We start from the raw sequence: 25,247 nt of genomic DNA, 5'->3' as shown, positions 1-25,247 counted from the left end.
TAATTGCATTATAAAAGTTGACCAATGTAAGCACATTCTTACCATTTTTTATATCAATCATCTGTGTATTCAAGTTAACATTGTGACAGTTGCTTATATTGCAGCACAGACCTAGGTTAATAAAAATGGCCAAGCCGCCCTTAGCTCTGCCCCTGGTCGAAGCAACCGCTGGGTTAATAAAACTTAGAAAACCCTCAATGTGGACATTTTTGTTCTCCATCCAAGTTTCTTGAAGACACACAATGCTAAATTTGCTAATGAATGTAAGCCATACTGGGTCTCGTAGCTTGTTTGCCAAACCTGCGATATTCCATGAAATTAGATTGACACATTCCTCAGATGCAGGGCAAATAACCGGCTCTCTAGTAAGTGGAGTAGATATTAAGGTAGGCAACACTTCGCCAGTTACCGCCAGATCCATAATACTCGTTGCAGTTATTTCCCTATGCTCAAATATAGGGACAAATGCCCCATACTGGGTGTGAGGGTTCACGGTTTTAAATGAAGGATCCGTTGTTAACAATGGTGTATTGGGATGGTTTTCATGGTTACCTACTGAGCATTCTGTCTTATTTGTGCCACATTCAGAGACACCATTTACTGTCCTTACATCATCCACAGATATTAAAGGCACCTCAATCTCCCCAGAGAACACTAAAGGGGACACTTTAGGCGAACTACTAATTATGTCACCGATTATAGGAGCAAAGTACATGTCTTTTCCGCTGCAACAACGCCCCAGCTTCACAAATGACCTTATGGGACTTAAAGCTCTATCCCCACCCCCCGTGACTTCAGCACTCCTTAAGCATCAGTCGCAATCTTCCAGGCCACTAAACGCCTCGAACCTGTTAAAGAGCTCCAGGGGCGTAAATGGCAACAAACTTGACATATTCCCAAATGAGCCTGTTTTGTGGTGAAAAGGTATAGTATTCCACCCATGTGTAACTGGAAAAGAGGCCGGTTGATACATGTATGCGGGATTTAAAGCAGACTCAACATTATGGAATTGGGAAGAGGTGAAAGGGTTGTTATTGAGATGCTGATGGGGGAGGACCGTAGATCTGGGGTAGAAGTACGTCAGGGGGCGTGGTACTACACAGTTCTTTTCATTACCATATGGCCAGTTCAAGATGTGATGTACAGCTTTTCTGTCTCTAAAATTTATAACTACGACATCACCGCCAATGTCCTTCGCTCTACCCCCCAACCAAGGCAGGCGCCGGACATGGACTATCTCTCCATTTATTGCAGTGGGTTTAGGTCTATAGAGGGAGAGCCAATGCGTTATTTTGTTTTTTAATTGTGAATAACCCTCTCGTTTGCCATTAGGCAATTCCGGAACCCCAGTAAGTATAACCACATACGGTAATGCTTCTGGGGGGAGTTCTGTAGGAGGTATCCTAGAGTGGCCCCCACTGCCCTGATTATTCTCCTTCCCTTCAGGTCTGTAGAGTCCGTCCGGGAAAGTACCAGATTCCCTAGATGGAATGATGATTGTGTTGCTAGGTGGTATTAAAGTAGTAAGTCTACCCTGGCCAATAGAAGGGGCTGTTGGTAAAGGTTTATTGCTGGTATTGCCAGCATGAACTTTCGGGGCCACATTTGGGGGGTTAGGGGCAGCTGGGGTTACAACAGCTGCCTGGCTGTTGCTTGTACTAGGTTTCGATAATATAAGACCCACAGTATTTTTTAGGAGGGGTTGGGTAGTTGTATTGACTTGTTGGTGTTGTGCTTTAAGTTGACCCTGTAAACGTACAAAATTCCCTAGCGCAATCAAATCCCCCTCAATTTTACCTAGTCTTAGCTCCATCCCCTTAAATCTTTCTGCCAATGCAAGCATATAGCTGCGTATAATCAGTTCAATATTGTCCAGAAGTGACTTAGGAGTGGTGGATTGCGAGTCCACCTCCGTCTGGATATGGGAAATGTCTGAATCTAGGATTACTTGAACTGGAGATGTCAGAGGAATAGAACTAGCAGTTATAGCTTGATTGGTGTCTAAGGCTCCCGTTGAAGTTGTAGTAACAGTGTTCGTCTTTTTACCAAACTCGGAGTGACTTATCTTGGGCTTATTCACAGTTGTTGTTTTCCTTCTTCTTTTAGGTGGAGGGGGCCCAAGCGTTTTTTGTGTCACTAACGTCGAGTTTTTGCTTCTTACAACTTTACCCGGCCTTATCGTAGGAGATATCAGGGACTTTGGAGTGTTATTGGCAACAATAGTCACTAGTGAGGTGGCTAATTGGGTTTGGGAGGGTGACACTGCCGGGGCTAGACATTCTTGAAGAAGCAAAGGTACACTGGGGGTCGGTGAGGTATTGACTACTGAAGGGCTGATCACATCGTCGATCAAAGAAACCGACATTATAGGTTCAGAGAGGGTTCTGTTTTTTATACGTTCAATGGACCGGCGGCGATCGGCCCTCCTCTCAGCTAATGTGAGCTCCTTATTGCCTTCTATGGCTGGTTTAAAGAAATAGTCATCCAGTGTTCGGTTAGTAATGCTTTTGTCCAGCCCCGCTGGAGCAGGGCTTATAGCTGCAGTAGCCATACAGCAAAGGGAAGTGGCAGGATAAATACAAAACAAAACAGGGACTTACGATGACCTTGTGCCAGGACCTCTGGCCCAGCCCAGCCTCTTCCGGCCGATGAGGGCCGTAGAGGGCCCGCCCTTTGCCCGGGCTTCGTCCGGGCGTCCCGCTCGCGTCCCGCTCGCGTCCCGCGTTGCGGGCGAGCCCCTCCTTTGTAGCGCCTCCAGGCGCTAGATTGTGACGCCTTCCTGGTGCGCCAGTGCAGAGGCCCCTGGGAATGCGAGTTTCTCCCCGTAGCGCCCGCAGATGGTGTCAGTGCGGCGGCGGGAGAACTCGTCAGGCCGGAAAATGGCAAACAGCTGGTCTCCTTTACAAACGGTAATTCCCTCTCCCAACGTGCAGTCTCTCTGAATGCCCCTCGGTCAGGTTGTAGCAGCCACTATTGGCCGGGCGAGCCCCTCCTTTGTAGCGCCTCCAGGCGCTAGATTGTGACGCCTTCCTGGTGCGCCAGTGCAGAGGCCCCTGGGAATGCGAGTTTCTCCCCGCAGCGCCCGCAGATGGTGTCAGTGCGGCGGCGGGAGAACTCGTCAGGCCGGAAAATGGCAAACAGCTGGTCTCCTTTACAAACGGTAATTCCCTCTCCCAACGTGCAGTCTCTCTGAATGCCCCTCGGTCAGGTTGTAGCAGACATTTTTGTCTGTATTCTTTCCTAGCTGCATGTAGTGCATTTATTTGACTTCCAAATTCTAGGTGTACAAGAGAACGATGGTGGAGGCAGCCTAGCTGTAGTGGAGGGAGAAGCCTTTTAACCTATACACTTTATTTGCAAATGCAGATCTCCCTTGTGTAAAAGACACCAGTTACTAACCTGTAACAATATTTTTGCAGATGAAAACACTCCTAGATTTACATGCTGTGAGTTACTCTGGAATTGTATTGTAAACAGAAATAAGTTTTCTTTTTGGGCACCAACCACAGATGGGTCTGTAAACCCAACCACATCTCTGAGTGCAAGCCCACAATGTAGTATGAAACCCACCAATCGTCAGAATCTTTCTTCCCTTGCGTGTAATGGTGTACACATTGCCTATGTGTAACTCTCTACTTTGTACTGAAATGTACTTCTATTCTGCTGGGAGGCAGGAAGGTCATATGCAAATCTAATATAGTTTCAAGCTGCACAACTGTTTTAGGTAAGCAGTTTCCTTTGCAGCACAAGCCTATTCTAAATTCAAATGCTGTTAACTGGTTATACAGTAGTATATGCACCTTTGGTGGCGGATGAAACAGTTGAGTAGAATCAGATTGCAAGTATAAATCCATAAAATAATCTTCAGTGAATGTATGACCAGGTTACTGCATAGATGTTATACAAGGATACATTGAATGGTCCTTTTCTGCATATGAAATATTCTCTTTATATCAATGTTAGGATTTACTCGGCTATAGTGCAGCACACTTGGGCTGTTTTGAGAATCCACCAGACACTTTGCTTTAGTGACTGCAGTCCTTTAGACCTGCTGGGAATGTGCCACAAAAATGATTTATGTTCCTAAACAATTTCGTTCAGTATAACACAACACCCCTTTGACATTTCATCTATATATGAATCCTACCAGTGTGGTGGTCCTTGAAAACATCCAGAGAGCGTAACTGTAAGATATTCATGGCAACTTGGAATAACCTTAAGGACAAAAGCTTGGATTAGACCTCGTAAAGTAGTTATCCTTGTGAATTTGTAAGTAACATTGCTGTACTGTAAAGGCCTGTACTTCCCTGAGCCAAATTAAATATTCTATGAAAGATGTTTTCAGATTAAGATGCTTAAGGCTAGCATTGTGTATTGCGGCAAACGGGGACTAAAAGAGTCTAGTCAGGGCCAAATTAAGATTTGAAGATGGTTCTGGTGTCTGTGGATGGGTAGGGTGCAGGGGGAGTGGGGATAGCTCATTTTGGTTCACTCGAAGACAGTCAACTACGGGGTTTGCAAGTAATAAAAGTCATATTTTTTCCTCTTTGAATACTTGAATGGATGCCAAATGAAACCACACTGATATATAAATGAGCTTGTTTTCTAATAGTGCATAAGGTACTGTACCACAATTATTTCCTGTTTTGATTGTGGTTAGTGTGATGCACCAGGGACACAACGTTTCCATTTTGCTGCATAACAAGTCTGTTGGAGGTTGGTTCACATCTTAATATCGCTATGCTTTTTGCAGGTAAATTAAGATGACCAACCTATATGGGCCTGAGTGTCAAATGTTCCCTCCTGTATTGTTAATAAGTGGGGGATGAGGGATGCAGTCTTTCCAGTGCGTAAAGGTCAAAACGTTGTAGTACATGCCTGGTATAGGCTTGAGTGGTAAATGAATGCGAGCACTGCTGCTGTGTGGGCGATGAGGAGCAATTTCTACCTCCTACCCTCTGACATTCACAGAACCTGGGTAAAAGATCATTGAAGTGCCTCCGTAGCAGTGGTAAATTCAGCACTTTATTGATTTCTGCTCGTGTCTTATTCTGTGATGGAACAGAAGATGACTGTGCATAGGCTGTAAACCACAATATGTGAAGTAGTTCAACTACTGTGGCTACACTGTCCTGGCATTGCTGGAAAAAGTGTTCCCACCAAAATCATTCAAGAACTCTTCTTTCCTTTGCAAAATGTATTTCTGGCAAAGACTACATGCCAGACAGATCTAGCCAAGAGCCTGATCGACAATGCCCATTCTCGTGCAGCTTTTTCTGTTTGCCAATTTGCCTTCCGTTTCGTCACAGACACCCTGCTGTGGGGTTGCTTAGCAACTGAGGACCACACCCACCAGCTCGGTTTATTCCAGAAGCCTTTATAACACTGCGGCACGCACAGAAGTGTCAAAGACGTACACAAGGCAAGTCGCCTAAAGGGCAACTCAGGTCCTGACCTTAATCTTTCCATCCATAAAGGTTTTAAAATACTCCTGCTAAACATGGCTATAGTATCACCTTACTACAGTGATAACCTTTTCATAAGACCAATGGCTCACCCAGGAATTGAATTCACCGTGCAAGTTTACCATCTCAACCAATCACACAATTGAAATTCTTCCTTCTTATCCATAGTCTTCCTGTCAATTCAACAAACGTTATGTACCCGTTTTCCATATGCTGATTCAACTTCACTATCATGCTGATTTTAGGAGAGTTATCTTTGAATTGAGGGTCTAGCCTCACCCCCACTTTTGCAATAATTTGAGGCTTGCTCCTCTAGATTTGCCTTGCCCTTTCCGTTGCCAGAGTATTACCCAGTCTTTGGAACCTTCCACTCCACCATAGTGTGGTCATTGATGGCTAGGAAAAGGCCTAGTTTTTCCCACATTCACAAAAACTTTCAGCCGACCCTGTAGAACTTACCAACCATAGGCTGATCTTTCTACTTCTATTTCCCTCTAAAAATCAGTAGAGCATTTTCAGCACTCATCCCTCCAATTTCTTTTAGGATAACTATTTTGAACCACATCCATCACGTTTTCATGTCCAGTATGAGATTAAAACTGCTTAATCTAAGTGACCCACAAACTTTGCATTAAGTTGTACCACATACTGCTATTCAAGTTTTCACCCCCAGCATAGGATTAAAAACTTCTTAATCAAAGTGGCCCACAAACTTTGCATTAAGTTGTACCACGTACTGCTATTTGAGCCATTCAACACTGTCTCCTCCCCATTCTCCTTGTCAGACTTAGGGAGGCTGAGGTTGGGGCAGTGCTCTGGTCTGACAACAATTTTTAAGACATCTCAAGCTTCGCCCCCTAACGGTTGACTTTAAATCCATCACTTGCGCGGTACCTTGTGATTTCAATTCTACCTTTTTATTCTTTATGTTGCCCCTTTGACTTCTCTGATACACTGTTCTGTCCTTCTTTTCTATGCTGATAACGTGCAATTCTTTTTCTGCTTAAGACGGTGACAATCTGCTTTTGCACGCAGTATAGAAACAGTTAGTGTGCCATTGCCAAATGAATGAAGGTACAACATCTTAAAGTCTAAATTCTTCCAAGGCTGGGATAGTAATTTTGAGAAATGTCTTCATCTGGGGACATAGCTAGTGGGCTATCAACCCGAGTCTACCTCTTTCACCTGTCTTCTCACCCCAGCCTGGGAATCATTTTCTGACAAAAGTGTGGGCACACCCGAACACCATCATGATGGAGCCAAAGCTGAAAAACTGAAAGCAATTACTACAGAGGATACTGCAGTAAATGAATAAATTAGGGATTCTTTTGTAACAGAAATTATAAATAGTTTCTGGAAAGCTAAAATGAGGTAACATTCTCTACGAGTTCTCAAATATTTTCTTCAACCATTTCAGTAAAATATGCTGACAACACCCGCAAAAGTCTAACTCCTTAATAATTAACTGCAGAGTCACTAAAGATTTCTAATGAACAAGTAGAGCACTATCTATATTCAAGACAAAGTAAAGCACTTCTGAATGGCATTTTGTTGGAATAGGAGCTGTTGAAAGTTAAATCCTTTTCTGAAGAGCAGGCTGAAGTACATGAGCACTGAGATGTTAATGTGGGTATGAACAAGTGGGTTAAAAATATGAGGGGAGGTGTGGGTTTTTTGTGTATTTTTAAAGGACTAAATGTAACTTGAGAGAGAGCAGTCTGAATATGAACAGCATCCCCTTTCCACGTCTATTTACTTAGCCTACCGATCTTCTCAGTCGCTTAACAACTCTTTAATTTTAACATGGTAATATGTTGGTTATCAAATGGAAAATGCTACTTACCCAGTATGCATCTGTTCTTGGCATATAGAGCTGTAGAGTCATATGATTTAGCATAGATCGCCATCTGGTGTTGGGTCTGGATGTTTGCACTTTGTTTTTTTGTTAGAAGTCTTGTAGTCACAAGGTAGGTGGTGACTCCTTTCGGTGATAGTGCGCATGGGTCTCGACTCTATCCTTAGGTTGCTTTACCATAAAGGGTGACGATGGAGTTAGTAAAGTAATAAAGGTGGATGTCCATGTAAATTAAGATATCACTGCAACAGGTAAAGGTACCAGAGTGGGTGCATATGACTCCAGTTCCTCTACAGTTCTATATGCCAAGAACAGATGCATACTGGGTAAGTAGCATTTTCCGTTCGAGGCATATGAGCTGTATATCATATGCTTTAGCAAAGACTATAAAGCAGTTGTATCTGAAGTGGTGGCTAACCTGTAGCTGTTGCAGTGGTTTGAAATAGTGTTCGTAAAACTGCCTGGCCCACACTAGCTTGTTGTTTTGCTAACACATCCACACAATAATGTTTTGTGAATGTGTGTGGTAGACCATGTTGCAGCTTTGCAGATGTCATCTATGTGTATGTTTCCTAAGAATGCCATAGAAGCCCCTAGTTTGCATGTAGAGTGCACTCTAAGGGGAATTGTTAATGTGCGTTTAGCTTTGATGTAGCATATTTGAATGCACTGAACTATCCACCTTGCAATGCCTGATTTTAATATGGGATTGCCTTTATGTGGTGGAGCAAAAGCAATAAAGAGTTGTTTGGTTTTCCTAAAAGGTTTTGTTCCTTCTATGTAGTATAATAATGCTCTCTTAACATCTAATGTGCGAAGGGCACTTTCTGCCACTGAATCTGATTGAAGGAAGAACACAGGCAACCCAACAGATTGGTGGATATGAAAGACAGAGATGACTTTAGGTAAGAATTTGGGGTTAGTCCTAAGAACCACTTTGCTTTGATGTATTTGAAAAAATGGTTCCTCTATGGTTAGTGCCTGAAGCTCACCGTCTCTTCTTAGAGAGGTGATGGCTATAAAGAAGGCTACCTTCCACGTTAGAAATTGTATTTCACATTTGCGCAATGGCTCAAAGAGTGGACCCATGAGTCTCGTAAGGACTATGTTGAGATTCTACACTGGAGAAGGTGGAAGTCTGGGAGGAATGAGTCTTTTAAGTCCTTCCATAAAAGCTTCATTAGCGGGCACTCTAAAATGAGACCAGTGCTGTCTATTTTGCAGATATGCAGCTACTGCAGCGAGATTTAAGCGTATGGATGTTTAAGGTAAATTAGAACGTTGTAGCTGTAATATAAAACAAATGATGTCTTGTATTGAAGCATCACGTGGATCGATCTGATTAATGTTACAATAAACAACAAACTCTTCCACTTTGCTGCGTAGCATGCTTTCGTGGTAGGGCATCTAGCCTCTTTGATCACATTCATACAGTCTGGCGGAAGATTAAGGTTGCCAAACTCTAGGATTTCAGGTGCCAAATCGCAAGGTTGAGCTGATTGGGATCTGGATGTCTTATCTCTCCATGGTTCTAAGAAACTTGGGGGAGAGGTGTAGTTTTTGGTGGGGAACCACTGATGGCTCCAACAGAATTGTGAACCAGGGGTGTCGGGCCCAAGTGGGAGCAACTAGGATAAGCTTCAGGGAGTGCTGTTTGAGTTTCCGAACCACTAATGGAATGAGTGGGAGAGGTGGAAAAGTGTAAGCAAATATCCCTGACCAATTCATCCATAGTGCATTGCCTCTGGACAATGAGTGTAGATGCCTGGACGCGAAGTTTGGGCATTTTGCGTTTAGGTGGGTGGTGAACAGATTCCATCTATGGGAAGCACCACATTTGGAAGAATGGGAGGAGAACTTGAGGGTGAAGTTCCCATTTGTGTATCTGCTGTCGCCGACGACTGAGCAGATCTGCAACTTGGTTGTCTACTCCTGGAAGATATTCTGCAAGGAGATATATTTTTTGAGGTATAGCCCGTCTCCAGATTGACTGTGCTAGCTTTGAGAGCTGGAGAGAGTGCATCCCCCCTTGCTTTTGTATGTAGTACATCGCTGTCATGTCTGTGCGAACCAGGACAGCTTTGCATACTAGATGAAGTTGAAAAGCTTTCAATGCTATAAAAATTGCTAGCAGTTCGAGATGGTTTATGTGGCGTTGTTTTTGTTGCAGAGTCCACATGCCCTGAATGGTATGTTTTCCCAGATGCGGTCCCCAACCAGTGAGGGGTGCGTCTGCTGTTAGAACTATCTGTGGAACTGGATCGAGAAATGGCCGCCCCTTGGAAAAGTTTGTATGTTCAACCACTGCAGAGAGCGAGGAGTACGGCCATCTATCAACACCAGATCCGATAACAGACCTTGAGCCTGGTTCCACTGACTTGCTAAACGGTCCGGTAGGGGACGCATTTTAAGTCTTGCATATGGAATGATTAAAATGCAACTAGCCATCATTCCGATCAATTGCATGAACACTCGGGCTGGTAATGAATATTGAGGCTGAAACTGTGATATTAGAGCTTGCATGTTGCGAATCCTGACTGGGTTGGGTTACGCTAGAGCTTTGCAAGTGTCTATTGTCGCTCCTAGATACACTTGTGTGTTGGATGGTTGGAAGTGAGACTTGGTGAGGTTTACAGTGAACCCCAAGCTGTGAAGCAATTGGACTGTCCTTTGAGTGTTATGTAGGTAGCTTTGTTGTGATCTGGCTTTTATCAGCCATTCGTCTAGGTAAGGGAGGACAAGAATGTGCTGTCTTAGATGAGCTGCGACTACTGCCACACACTTGGTGAAAACTCTGATCGACCTTTTGTTCGATGACCTTTGGCTTGACGACTTTCGGCTCAACGGCATTTTTTGGGTCGGCGCCCTTCCGTTCGACAACCCTTTTGGGTTCGACGACCTGTTGGGGGAAAGTTTACTTGATCCTGGGCTTTCAGAAGGCTTCGATTTGGACTTCTGAGCCGAGCCGGAGGGCGGGGCTTCTGAAGGTGTTTTTCGATCTCGGCTAAGGCCCTTAGGCGTGCTTCGACCGGGGCCTTCGGTTTCGGGATAAGCGGTGTTGGGGGCTGTGTACTCACTATTTGCCCCGGTGGGATCTCGTCGTCTGAGGCCGACTGGTCCTCGACGGCAACGATCTCTAGGTCCGAGTCCGCCGCTTCTGGGAGGTCGCATTCATCATCGAAGATGTTCTCCGGTTCCGGTGCCGACCGCTGCATCTCTTGCCTAGCGGCCCATCGAATCCGGATGGTCTTCTTCGAACGGAATTGGGCACACGCTGGGCAGTTTTGTTCGTTGTGCTCCGGTGATAAGCACTTGTTGCATACTGTGTGCTTGTCAGTATGCGGGAATTTGGAGTGGCATTGTGGGCACCTTTTGAACGGGCTCCTTTCCATCGACAGCAGATCCACGTGGCGTTGGAAAGGCCCAACGGCCCGCGTCAACAACCGGATCAAGATGGAGAGGTTGGTCGAGTCAAGAAGTACCGAACGAGAACAATACCGTCGAAGTCGAAGGCCTTTTGGCCTTTAAAGTAGTTAGTTTCGGTTTCTGAAGTTGGAGTAAAGGAATAACATCCAAACCCAATGGCGGAAAAAAACAATCTGAGGATGGAGAAGATGCCCATGCGCACTGTAGTCCAGGGGAGGAGTCACCTATCTTGTGATACTTCGAAGACTCTTCCAGGACAACAAAGTGCAATCATCCGGACCCAACACTAGACGGCGATCTATGCACAAGATATGAATTCAGCAGCCCACATGCCTCGAACACATTGGTTCTCCCACTGCCCTCCCTACATGTCCCCGTGGTCCCTCTCTACTTTTCTTGGTAGGGAAGAGGCATGATTTCGCTTAGCTCAGTTTAAGGCCTGCTACTCTCTCCAACGCTGCCAGTAGGTCCCTAGCTCCCTGAAGTTCCTCTCACATTACCCAGGAAGAGCAGCAAATCATCAGCATATAATGCAATATGATGCGTATACTCCTGGATCTCTAATCCCTGGTAGTAGCGCCTTAAACTTGCTCTTGCCACCAGCGGCTCCATGGCCAAAGCAAATAGTAAAGGCAATAGAGGACAACCCTGGTGTATTCCTCTCTCAACCTGGTAAGAACTATTAGGGACTTTGTAAACACCCTTGGATCTATAGTGACTCTGAAGGGTAATACCTTAAACTAGCAGTATTCTCTACTTACCACGAATTGAAGAAACTGGTAAACGCTGGGTGGATCGGGTTCTGAAAGTGTGCATGTTGCAGATTCAACACTGACATGCAGTCGGAATCGTAGGATGACATCCTACAAAGTGATAATGTGAAAATGTTTAGAGAGAATGAAACTCTTCAGTGGCGGGTGGCCTAGGATTGGCTGGCGGAAGCAGCTCTTTTTGGGGATGAGGAGATAGAGGGAGTACACCCTTATTCCACATTTATATGCAGGCACTGGTTCAATGGTGCCCTTTATGAGGAGCATTTGACCTTTTTCTCTAGAAGGTGGAGGCGGTCTCAGCTTAGGACGTCGGGGTGGGATGTTGGGGATGGTGTGGATGGTGTGGAATTCGAGACAGTAACCATCTTGCACAATGGAGAGGACCCACTGATCTGAGGTGACGTTCTTCAATGGAGCAAAGAAGTCCCTCAGTCTTGCCCAGACAGGTGTGATGTCATAGAAGGAACAGATAGTGCATCAATTTGCCAGCGGAGGTGCCCCTAGCGGCAGTACCGCTGCCGCTTTCGTAGTAATTTTCCATGTTGGCCCCCTGTTGGAAGGTCTTGGTTTGGTGTGGGTTGTGAATGTGTCGTTAGTACTGTTGGCACAGGGGCCTCTGGTGTGAGCTTACTGGTTTAGTACCACCTCTTGTTTGCTGCCTATGAAAGGAGGATCCGGGAGTGGGAGCCTACAGGGCACCCAGGGATTTTGCAATGTATGTGCCACCTGAAACCAAAAAGATGCTCACTGTCAAATGGGACATTCAAGACGTGCTGTTGTAACAAGCCTAAATCCCAATACCTTGAGCCAGGAATGCCTGCAGAGAAGGATTCTGGCATTAATCCCTCTAGCAACAGCATCTGCCTCGTTGAGGGTGCATGTGATATTAGCTTTTAGGTTTTACCCTCAGCAACAAGATCCAGTCCTTGTTTTTGGTGGGCCTCCGGGAGGTGTTTTATCCACAGCTAATCCATTTCCTCTTAATGATAAATGTTATACCAAGAGAGATGACCCACAGAATTAGTAATGCACCAATGGGTGGCTATTCTAAGCGCTGCACATTTTTCAGCTGGATCAATGCACATGGGCTCTGTACCAGATGGCAGGGCATCCCATGCTGCTTATGTAGAAGGCCTCTAGCGGGCAGCGTGGACAACTAGGAAATTGGGGGTGACTTGCACATGGATATACCAGGTCAGTGAGACCGGCTTATAATTCTTAAGACCCTTTTATGACCACTGTGGTCTATATTGGAGCTGTAAAGTTGCCAGTGGCTGATCCAATGATTACCTTCAGCAGTGGCAGGTTCTCTGTTGGACAGGGTCTTAAACAAAATGTCATCCTCATCTCGCACTATGTAACCTTTACCCAATGGTGATGGGCAGCCTGCTGCACCATATGGCAGGCAGTAGTGTTGCAGAGTGGATTATTTTGCATGGTAGGGCCAGAGGCTGGGATCTTCTGAGGGGGTGGTACATTATGTAGTCTTGTCACAGGTCATCTCCCCCCTCAGGTTTGAAGGGATCATCACAGGGGTTCTGTGGGGAATAAGGGCTCCCAAGATCCGAGTCAGTGCCCTGTGGGTAAGGAGAGCGGGAAGGAAGAGTAGCAGTGGTGAGGTTGAGGTGTTGTGAGTAAGGAGGGGAACAGTGTTGGGCTAGAGACCAAGTCCCTGACCTTTTTAGGGGGTGAATGGCCTCAATGGGTGGAGGTTACCTCTACAAAGACCAGCTGGTATTCCTTCAGAATCTTGATAAGTCATGCAAGCGGATATTTGGCAAGAATCTTGCCAATGTCCGGATGTATAACAAGTTTCTGATTTTTATTGAGGATCTCAGACAGTTTCTCGAAGAGCGAGTAGACTCCTCAGTGGTATCTGACCATGGCATCAAGGAGGCCTTTGGCATTGGCTTTGATGTTGGTGACAGAGGAACTTTGCATGTCTATTGTGGCTCTCAGTGCAGCTTTTCAGAGTCTTGCGGCCGAGGTTGTGTCAAAGCACGATGCAGTTCAGTACCTTTCAATGGGTGCCTTTTGATGCAGCCGTTGCTCCAATCTCTACATTCCAATGCAACCCGGTCAGAGGAACTAAACTTGAAGGTTTTTGCTGTTAGCGGCACACCTTGGGGTTCAAAGCCCCAAACAAGTCTAGGTTCTCCAACTTGTTGAGGCATTTTGTGGTAAGTCTTCTTGTTGTCTGGAGAGAGGTACAGATCACAAAAAGCATGTTTGGTGCTCTAGAGAACTGGAATTGTGTATGCTCCATACCTTTGCTATTGGAACATTCTCTGAGAAATGACCAAAAGTACTCAAGGATTGTCAAGGACTAAGGCCCTAAAGCATGTGTGCTGAAGGCTAACAATCTGTGACAGTCAGGTCTGATCACAGAGTCTCAAACGGATAGTTTAGGCAGGTCTTCCTTGGACAGGAAACAAGGGTCACTTGCTCACTTTCCCACTGGATTCAAGCTAGCCTGGCTGATGAGGGGGGTTACCCCGAAACCGGTCCCAGGATGCTTATTTACAGTCAAGGGAAGACCTGGCTTGGCAGTTTGGTCTTGACTGTTCCCAGGAGGCACAGGGCCAATACTGATTTGCATATGGCTTGGTATGAACTGGGGTGGCAAAATGAGCTAAGGAACGATGATGGATTCAACCCAGATCTCTGACTGGGGGTGAGTGTCTGAAAAGTTTTAGTGCTACATCCATCATCTCCTTGTGTTTGCTTCCTTCTTCAAGGTATCCAAAGTCTGCAAATCAAACACTAAACCTGTATGGAAAGGTTACTGTGAAAAGGAACCTTTTTCTTTCTTGTAAAGTCTAATGCTTCAGCATTTACTAATTGGTTGACCCCATATGACGTCAAGTCGCATACAGACACACTGATGACTTCTCTATTTCACAAGTATAGGAGTGGAAAAAGTTCACAAACGTAGAATTTAAGTATGAAAGAGAATAGCACACAAAGTTTTACGGGTAACATGGAGTCTAAAGAAAGAAACAGCGATTGTGTATAGCACCTCACACTCAAAATCTAGGGTAACAAACCAACTGCAATATTAACATTTAAATGCAACATATTTCACACAAATGTAAACATAATATTTTCAAATATTAACACTTCATTTATCGTGAAAGTTTGTCATTAGTACTATATATTCAGTACATTGGAGAAAAAAACATGGTGCTAATTCAGGATAATAAAGGCTTTTTTATTTTGTTTTTTACTTACCTACAGTGACAGCAGCAACAACTGGAGACACTATCACAGACAATGTAACACCACCTGCAATGGCCAAGTTGCGCTTATGCTTTGAAACGTCTTTGCCTTCATATCGATTATGAATCTTAAACGTTGAAGATGTTAGGAAAAAAAGTAGAAGAAATATATACATGTCAGTATTTAAGTGAAATTCAATCATGCCCTTTGTATATTAAAATTATAACCGAGTAGTTAAAATATATGTAATTTAATACAAATTCAAAAGTAAACTGTAAACACTAAATAAAAAAATAAAACATTTTTTATTAAGTTTTCCTCAGTGGTGGTAAAAGAGTAGAGATAACGGTGATATAGTAATGCAACAGTCCGAGGTGTTTCAAAGACCCCATACACATGTTCGTTCTCCACATTATAGAATTAGATGGTTGTAGGAAACTCCCCAGGACAATAGCATTCAAGTACACATTATATATCCCTTTTCGCTCCCCCGTCGGGCCTAACTACAACATTTGCAAATATTTTTCTGACAAGGCACATTGTATGATTTTCTGAGGGCTTTTTTTTAATAAAAAATGATAATGTGTAGGTGAGCTCGACTTTTCGTATCTAACAAGACAGAGGAATTGCTACTGAGACGCTCTCCTGCACTAGGGCCTGCACTAGCCACCTCTCTCACATAAACATGACTGAGGCATGAGTTATAGCGACCCTGCACATGGGAGACTACGTCTCTGAACACTGAAGCACACTTTCCAAAATACCCTTTACACATCCTGTGATTTTAAATCCAATTCTTAAGAGTGAACAGCGGGGAAATTTCCAGATTTACTAACAAAATGGCTGAAAACTGTAAGCAGGATCAGGGACATCATATTGTAAAACATGAAATTCTCTTGCAACTTAACTTTTACCAGAATACACAAGGTGCCCCTTTCTTAGAACCACAACATTACAAGCACAGGTGATGCCAACGGGTCTGGGTCTGATGCACTTGAAGCAACACAGGCTGCAAATGTGTGCATTTGTGCATGCTTAAGCAGCGTGAGATATGAAACAGTAGCTCATGCATTTCAATGTAATCCGGAAATAAGGATACCCACAGACAACCTATACCACCAGCTGAGAATTAAATACTACTGTGGGCTGTACCAAGATTTGATTGACAAAATCACAACACTATGATAAAGACTGGTTACAAAACAGTTCATGGATGAAAGGGGCGGAGCAAGAGCTCACTGTACGTATACTGAAAACAGATCTGCCTTGAAAGCTAAGGTGTCAAACCCATATCGAAAAATTGATCATTGTATCTAACCAATTTGTATTCACTTTGCCTGAGCATCAGAGGCAGACTGATTCTGACAAGTATGCGAATATTTAGTGATGATGATGAAAATAGAAAGACGTTAAGGAGTTCAATGCGAGTATAAGAAGAATACACACTTGCCTGTAAGCCTTGAGGTACATCAAATTAAACTCTTAAATCTTCCTGACACTCCTATCTAGACATGGAAGTTCCGTTACCCTGACTTTTTTCCTGCTAGAATTGCCTAGTTTGGCCCTAAAATCGCTGCAAACTGAAGCCAAAAGAGGCAGGCTGAACTCTTAATCTGCTATGCTACACGGCTTGTGGATCTTCAGTTGTATGCATTTGCCAAGGCATAGGTAGGCTGCCAAGATTTTCAAACTGCTTTAAACAGCGCCTAGGCCCAGTAGCAACGCATTTGATGAAGGGAACAAATGTGAGCCTTAGCAGAAAGATCACTTAAGAGGAATCTGACAATAGTTCCCTCTGAAAACATGTGTAGGTATAAAAGCAATTAATGAATCACAGATGCAGTTTCGCAGTAGGACCGGATAAGTATTTCTGCGGACGTGTACTAACAGTACACAGAGAGCAAAGTTAGCTATTATGCAAGAAAACAAGATTCCTCAAGTTAATATTGATTTAATTCAGGATTGAAAGATGGATTAGAAAAATGACAAAGTAAAGGTAAATTAAGATTTGTATAGAATACGATAACTATCCACAACATGTTGGGTTAATTCTTTTGGGAAGACTGTTCTAAGCGCATGTGGAAAAGGGGCAGCTGGAGAGAGATACTATGTCGAAAATAACTTTCTTACACATTAGAGGCTAAGTAAAATGCTTAAGTGAATGACCATGGTATTGATTAACTGGAGTCATTTGACAATTTTCTTAGTCAAATAAAGGAGCGAAAGAGTAGAAGTAGTGGGTCCGCGAAGTGATTGGTTAAGCATTGAGCTACAACTACATGGGTTGATGGTGAATGTTTTGAGGTCAAATGATTTTGCGAGGGCCTCAGGGGCAATACACAAAATATAAGCAGAAGAACTATGAAAGGATTGTGATCTCCTTATAAAAAAACATTCTGAATTTAATACAACTGAAATCAGATTGTTCAGTGGGACTATATATTGTAAACTATTCAAACAAGAGATGTGAACGCCTTCTGGAAGTTTCCAAAGGAGAGCCTAAGTAAATCTTGGAATAGGGAATTTTACAACCATTGCTTTTGGAAGTTGGAAACTTCCGGGGGAAAGGGAGGGGGTTTGTGCCAATGTACATTTCAGTAATTGCAAAGTTCACAAGATTGGTCAGGGACATTCACGGGTAGTCAAAAGTCATTTTAGGTATCAAGCCATGTAAATAAGGAGTGCCCTGAAGCTCACAATCTGTGTTAATGGTCACAGAGGGAGTTGGTTGTTTGAAAGGGTCGCCTATTGTGATTTCCTATAGCTTCTACCAATGTATTTTCTTCGGGACATTCTCTGTAACAAACACAAGATCCCCCCAGCATACGGTTGTTTGTAACCATTACTGTTGGAGCCATTTTTCGAGGGTGTCATGTGGGGCCTGACATGCAGAATTAGTGCGAATCAGTTTCACAGTCCTCATTGTCAGGGACTACCCCATTCTGGTGCAGGCCATTTCGCTCTGTCAATGCTAGGATTCACTTGGTTATCGGGACTGCTTTGGCCTCTACAGATTATTGTCCTGCTCCCAGAAATGTCTTTCCTTTCTCTGGTAATGGGGAAGATTACTGTAGGTTTAGTGAAAACACTAGTTTGGTTAGAGCTTGCATTATTGTGTTTATGCTTCTTTGGCATTGTGTAAGGGAATTGCTTTTTTACAAACTAATTGTCTAGAAAGAGGTACACATGCATCTTCTGCCCTTTTAAATGTGCTGTTGCCAATAACACAAATTGAAAAGACATGAGGACCAGATCCAAGGGCCCACCAAAAACACCAAACGGCATTGAACTAGAGCTCACATACGCATCCGAACTAGATGGCAAAGAAAAACAAATCTAACAATTGAGCTAATGCCCATTATAAGAGATAGGTGGAGTCAATATACCTTGTGACTTGAAGAGATCTTCTAAGAAGCAGTAATGTCATAGTCCAACACTAGATGGTAGAAGTATGCACAGCATGTGTATCTACAGTCACATATTCCACGAACACTATTAGTACACATACACGCATCCCTCTATAACACAACATTAAGCGTCCAATTTCAATTTTGTTCATGTTAATAGAATGTTATACATTTTACTTCTTTATTTACATAACTTTATCTATTATAATATTTAATTTTCTAAGCAGTCTTGGTCCCCTTGAGAAGGCTTCGTGGACCCAAGGCCACAGGTTAAGAACCACTATTCTAGTCCATAGCGTGTCCACCATCAACCCCAGTTCTTCTTGTGTTTATGGGGGCATCCTCTAGCAGCATATGCTGGTTTTTCAAGTTTAGCGTACCAGTCCATTTCTTTATTCCATGCTAGTATTGATGGTTGGCTGTGCTCTGGACTCAGGTGATGTCCCTTTTGGCTATAAGGTTGCCCAAACCCTCGAGCGACCTTTCCTTTCTGACATCCTCCCCCCTGCCCTACCTCTCAGAGCAGGCCCTTTATACCACTCGAGGAGGGAAGTCTATAGGCCGCTCCAGGATTCCACCCCCAAACCCATCCCCTACAGCATGCAGAGGGTGGGCGTAGGAGGTCTCTGCACAGCTACACTGACATCAGGTCAGTGAACCAAGCAGAACCTGAGGATATTGCCAGTTCCTGTGAAGAAATTAAATCCTCCCTCCACGTGCAGTCCTCAAGCGTTCAAACCCACTCTTCCCATCTGCCTTTCAAGGAAATAAAGAGGTTGGGTGAATTGATTACCAAAGATTTGTAGCTGTGTGATATTCCCCCTTACCCCAGGGCCCCGATCAATGTGTGTCCTTCCAAGGGACTACATTTATGGATCTCCTCAAAAGGAGTCCCTGTAGAATCCCAGGGCATGCTGGAGTTGCAGGAATCTATAAAACTGTGAATGGTGAAGCCCGAAGACAAAACTGCAACTTTTGAAAGGTTTTCATGTGTGAGCCTCTTCACACATTCTCGAAATTCAAGATGCCGATGAAGTACCAATTACCATAGTCTTCCAAGCTGACTACCGGTTTCAGCTAACAGCCCCTCCGGGCGGAGGGGGGGAGAACGAAGTTCCTTAGTTAATTTCTCATCCAGCGCAGTGAGGATCTCCACCGCATGAAGACCACCTGCGACAGCTCCAGGAGAGAGAGCAGGGAATCTGGGCCTGGTACACAATAACCATAGTGGAGTACCGCCCCTTGCAAGTACTTAAGCCCGGACACAGGTGGTGGAGTCCCAATAATACGCACAAACTAGCAGGTCCTTTTCAATGTAGGGCCCCTCCAGCGACAAGTAGTTGAAGGGTATCTGTTACCCATACCCTATAGTCTGACAGCCTCTAGAACCTCCCCAGGGACAGTGGAACTACTGATGATGGAATGACCAGGAGTGGGATAGGGTGGGTTAGGGAGGGTTCAGGTTGAGGGGTTGCCTATAGTTAAATAAAATGGTAATTATTACATCTCTATTTAAATTGTGTTGTAATACCCTTCACACGATATGTTAAACCATGCCTATGATGATCGGTTTACCTCTTGACAAGTTTCCTTGTATTGCACATGAGATATGGATACGATTGCCATGTAATGGGGTGGGTGTAAACCGAAAAAGTCTGTTCATTTTGCATGTACCTGTTATTATCATTGCTGAATTTGCAGTCGATAATAAAGAGTGTTAAAAAAAGTAATTAAGCCCGGACTGCCTGCCCTGCCCTGCCTCTGTGAATTCACTCATTAAGGACTATCAGTTTGGATTCCCAGTAGTAAAGACGCTGTCGTCATGACCCCATGATAGGTAGACTGAGTACATTTGCCAAAGGCTATGCGTGGCACTTTACCGGCCCAAAGGAAGGACGTTACTTCTGGCAGAACGTCGGCAAAACGTTGTGGGATCACGTGTGGGAAGTCTTGGAGGGTATATGGTAATTGTGGCAAAACATTATTTTTAAGATGACCGACCGCCCCAGAATGCTAAGCAAAAGATGGGTCCCCTTATCCAAGTCTTTCTTCACATTAACTATCAGGGGTATTAAGATCAGAGAACAGGCTAGATCTGGGAGAAGGGGCACGTGGATTCCGCACAGGCACCAGGTTTTGACAACCTCTCACCACAACATCACCAGTGATCAGGAACAGCAGGGATTTTGACCAGTTAACTAGAAGTCCCAATGCCTGTCTATATAAGTCAAGCATTTGGAGAAGTCGGAGTCCGGTGGCCTTGTGCCGAGACAAAAAGAGCAGAACACCATCCACATAGAAGGCAATACAGTCTTCCAGCCTGTCTCCCATTTCCCAGACCTATGTGTCCTATGTGTCCCATTTGACCCACTTAGCCAGCAGCTCCATTTTTAGAGCAAAGACAATAGGGGCACCCCTGGCTGGTGCCCCGCCGGAGCAAGAAACCCTGAGACAGAACTCCATGAAAGTTCACCCGAGCCGTTGTGTGGGTGTATAACACATACATATTTATTATAAATCGATGTCCAAAGCTCGTTCGCTAGAGAACATCCCAAAGAATCGGTTGCCTTCTCAATATCAATAAGGAGAAAGACGCTACTTCCATGAGAACTATAAAGGATCCTTCATGTGCTTGAAAGAGATGGGACCTAATGCATGCTACCTCCCATCATGCATGACGGCAAGGAGCCAGGAAACTGGTGGCATTCGCTGCATGAGAAGTCAAACAAAGAGATGCACACATCTTCCCTAAAAAGTCTAATTTCTTCAATTCTTTTTCAGGAAGATTTGCAATAAATGTATTCTGCTTAAGCTTAGCAGCAGAAGTCTGCAAATAAGGCTAATCAAAGTCAGATGCAAGAACACATATGAAAGATTAGCAGACATTGCAATGTACATTTTTTTACATTGCTCTGAGAACTGACAAGGGCTGGGATTAAGGGTTCTCTACCTGGTCTGTTTGAATCATAATAAAAAGCAGGGTCTCCTACGATGACTGTTTTCAAGTTGAATCCAATTAGAAAGAATTTTTTTAATGTCTGGACACACATTCAAAGTATCAGCCCTTTTCCTTACCACTGCAGCATAGGCCTGCACCATATACGCAAGTACTTTAATGTCTGGTAGATCCACCTCAGGGAACATATTAAGACCATAGTGTTCCTCAGAGCAGTTCAACTTATCCAAGCCTGCTCCCTCCCCACACATTCGAAAGGTGACACCCTAGACTGGATCACTGCTAAAGAAGCAGCGATCAAACTTATCTCTATTGACCCTAGTGATTGGTCTGACCAGCACGCCATCACCTTCCTCCTGTCCGGCACCCATAAGACATGGACACCCCAACCCGTGATTCCTAAACGATGGGTTAGAGACACCAAGAACCTTGATCACGAGAAACTGGCAGCGCGTTGTGAGACCTACCCCCCCCCCACTCCCCCCCACCCCAGTGCACTTCGGTCGACAACCTAGCAGATCATTACTCTTCTACCATAGCTGACATTCTTGACGACCTGGCACCACTAAAACTAAAAAGAACCCAAATCAAAGACCGAAATCCCTGGTTCAGCGGATACCTCAACAAGGAGAGGAGATCCCTTTGACAGACTGAACGTAACTGGAAACAACACCCTTCAGCAGCACATCTAAAACTTCTCCGCCAGGCCAGAAATGCCTACAATAAGAAAATCCTCAACTCAAAAAAAGAATTCTTCAGAACGGAACTGGAGAACGCCAAATATTGACCTCGCAAGCTGTTCGACTTGGTCAAACACCAATCCAACAAACTAGCGAAAACCTCCAAAGAAATACCTAATCCCCTAATAACAAGTGAGGAATTCTCGTCCTTCTTCTGCGACAAAATTTCTGCCCTAGGTATTGATCTAAAATCCGCAACTCAACACCAAAATCAAAATCTGCCAGCTCTATCTCTTCTCCCTGTGTTGTCCTCCCAAACCTCACCCAAAAACCTAGCGCACTGGTCCAATTTTATAACCTATGACGAACACTCTAGCTCGAAAATTCTTGCCTCCTTAAACCCGAACAATCACTTCAACGATCCTCTCCCATCTAACTGCCTAGCTGCAGCCTCTCAAGCCATCATCCCTTCTTGGACCGCAATAATCAACGCCTCCCTCCTCCAACGCTCAATTCCTGACTCGCTCAAGGCTGTCCAAGTTGTCCCCATCCTAAAAAAAAACAGGCTGGACCCTGCTTCTGCTGAGAACTATAGACCCATTTCTAACATCCCATTCCTAGCCAAAGTTCTGGAAAAATGTGTACAACCGTAACTGAGCCTACACATCAACAAATATCACCTGTTAGATGACTTTGAATCTGGGTTCAGATTCGGGTTCCATTCACAGCACGGAAACCATCCTCCTCCACATTGTAGATGACGCTCTCCAAGCCCTCGACCAAACCTGTCTCCTAATCTTCCTAGACCTTTCATCTGCCTTTGGCACGGTAAACCATCAATTTCTCCTGGAACGCCTCAAATTCAGGATGGGGTTGGAGGGCACCGTCCTTGTAAAGCAGGTAACGCCGGTGGGCCGGCAGGACGGGGATGTGAAAATACGCATCCTGCAAGTCCAACGCTACCATCCAGTCTAGCGGGTCTAGAGCAGCCAAGACCTGAGCCAAAGTCAACATCTTGAACTTCTCCTTCCGGAGGAAGCCGTTGACGTTCCGTAGATCCAAGATAGGACGTAGGCCCCCTTTGTCCTTCTTGGGTACCAGAAAGTAGTGAGAATAGCAACCACGCCCTACTTCTGGCCCAGGAACGCGCTCGATGGCCCCCTTGGCCAAGAGGGCCGTAACTTCCTCCTGCAGAAGTGTCAAGTGGTCCCCCGACACACGGTGGTTCTGCGGTGGCATGGCTGGAGGAGCGGTCTCGAAGGGGAGGGAGTAGCCCCTTCGGACGAGCTGCAGCACCCACCTGTCCGATGTGATTGCGCGCCAGCGGGAGTGGTGATGGCGAACCCTGCCACCCACTGGCGTCACATAGGCCTGAAAGCACGGACTAGGAGGATTTGGAGGCCGATGCTGCGGGGGGAGGTGTGGTCTGACCTCGCCGTTGTCCCCGACCGCCTTCACGGCGGACTCCACGGCCCCCACCGCGTTGAGGAATGTGTTGCGGCGCGTGGCTGGCAGCACGTGTGGGACCGCCCCTTCCGTGGCCACGAAAGGAGCGAAACGAACCCGTTTGCTGGCGCTGGGTCGAGAGACCCAAGGACTTGGCCGTGACCATGGAGTCCTTGAAGCGCTCCAGCGCGTTGTCCGCTTTGTCGCAAAACAGGCGACTGCCATCGAACGGCATGTCCATTAAGGCATTCTGGACATCTGCCGAAAAGTTGGTGGGCCTCAGCCAGGCGTGGCGACGAATCGCCACCGTCGTGGACATCGCTCTGCCCAGCGAGTCGGTCGTATCAAGACCACACCTGATGGAGTATTTTGCTGCATCTCGGCCTTCAATCATAGCCTTGCCGAGCTTTGCCCGTACCTCCTGCGGGCATTCAGGCAGCAGGTCCGCGACCGTATCCCACAGAGAGTGGGAGTAGCGGCCCAAGAGGCATGCGGTGTTGCAAGACCGCAGTCCCAAACTCAGGGACGAGAAGACCTTTTTTCCATACTGGTCGTACCTCTTGGATTCCCGGTCGGGCGGGGCCGACGGGAATGCGGTCTGGGAAGTCGAGGCCTGGATCACCAGACTCTCAGGGGTGGGATGGGAGGACAGGAACTTGGGGTCATCCTTACACGGACGGTGGCGTCTGGCCACGTTCCTATCAACAGGCGAACCTGAAGCGGGCCTGGACCACGTGCCCAAAAGAACGTCAGACAAGGCTTCGTTGAACGGCAGCAGTGGCTCCTGTGGGCATGACTGCGGTTTGAAGACCTCAGTGAGGATGTTAGGCCTCACGGCCGCGACGGGTAGCTCAAGGTGTAAGGCCTTGGCAGCCCTCATCAGCACCACTGAATAAGCAGCCCCCTCCTCCGAAGCCACGGTAGGAGGCGAGACAAAACCAGGGTTAGGAGAGTCGTCCAGACCACTGGCGTCACCCAAATCACCTGTCCAGTCCACATTGTACTGACACTCGCGTGACAGAGGGTCCTCAGACCCCTCCCAACCCTCTCCGTAATCTACATATTCACCATATTTGGAATCAACAATGTAGACCGGCTCCCCGGGGTCCACAGGCCCCATCGGCGTCGGACTCGGCGTCGGACGACGCCGGTCCGACTCCGCGTCCGGAGTCGGAGAGGGTATAGGGGCGGCGCCGCCCGGAGCTGGCGCCGGAGCACCGGCGCTGCGCGGGGGCGGCGTCGGGGGCAACCCCGATGGAATCGGCGCCGGAGAGGCCGGTAGACCAGCCGGCGTCGACCCTGAGGGTCCCTGCGGCGCCGGGGTCGGAGCCGTCGGCGGCACCGGGGCCGGAGCACCCGGCGGCGCCGAGGCAGGAGCACCCGAACCGCTAGGGCCCCCGGACGGGAGCACAGGGCCCGAAGGCGCCGTAGGCCCCGTCGGAGGAGACAGTGCCCTCATGGCCATGAGGAACTCCTCTATCTCCCCTGGCGTCGCGCCTTGCCCAGGGACCGTAGGGTATGGAGCAGGCCGCGCCGGCGACTCACGCGGAGCCACGGGGGTGGGGCCACCCGAACCCCCGGCCGCATCGCGCGAGCGTCGGGGGGGAGTCGGGGGTACGATGACGACGCCCCGACTTCTTGTGTTTCCTACCTGAGGAACCAGAGGAATGGTGACGACTTCCGGAGCGCTCGTGGCGGCTCCGCGACCGCTCCCTCGACCGCTCCCTCGACCTCCGGCCGGACCGGGACCGCTCTCGACGCGGGGCCGACACCCACAGCTCGAGTAGCTTGCGGGACCGCTCCCGCCTAGCTTTACTCATCAGGGCCCGGCAGTCGACACAGTCGTCCACGGCGTGGTCGGGGCCCAGGCACCGGAGGCAGAGTCGGTGATGATCCGTGACCGACATCGTGCGGTCACACTCGTCACAGTTCTTAAAACCGGGCATCCTACCGGCACCGTAAGAAGAATCAAGGATTCTCAAAAAAATAACTTTGGTCAAAAGACCGGAGTACTGCACTT

The 25,247-nt window shown here is 46.3% G+C and overlaps 1 protein-coding gene across 2 annotated transcripts in view; it reads right to left on the bottom strand.

Annotated features, from left to right (window-relative positions):
* The window catches only part of RNF19A (ring finger protein 19A, RBR E3 ubiquitin protein ligase), a 342,060-nt gene that overhangs the window by 104,969 nt on the left and 211,844 nt on the right, over positions 1–25,247 (bottom strand). For both annotated transcript variants that reach the window (XM_078686950.1, XM_078686951.1), the window contains exon 7: positions 14,751–14,865. In XM_078686950.1, coding sequence (XP_078543076.1) covers positions 14,751–14,865 — 115 coding nt within the window. The remainder of the gene's footprint in view (positions 1–14,750; positions 14,866–25,247) is intronic.

Source organism: Lissotriton helveticus, chromosome 4_1, assembly GCF_964261635.1.
Source record: "Lissotriton helveticus chromosome 4_1, aLisHel1.1, whole genome shotgun sequence".
Lineage (NCBI taxonomy): Eukaryota > Metazoa > Chordata > Amphibia > Caudata > Salamandridae > Lissotriton > Lissotriton helveticus.
This window is presented reverse-complemented; position numbering and strand designations above follow the sequence as displayed.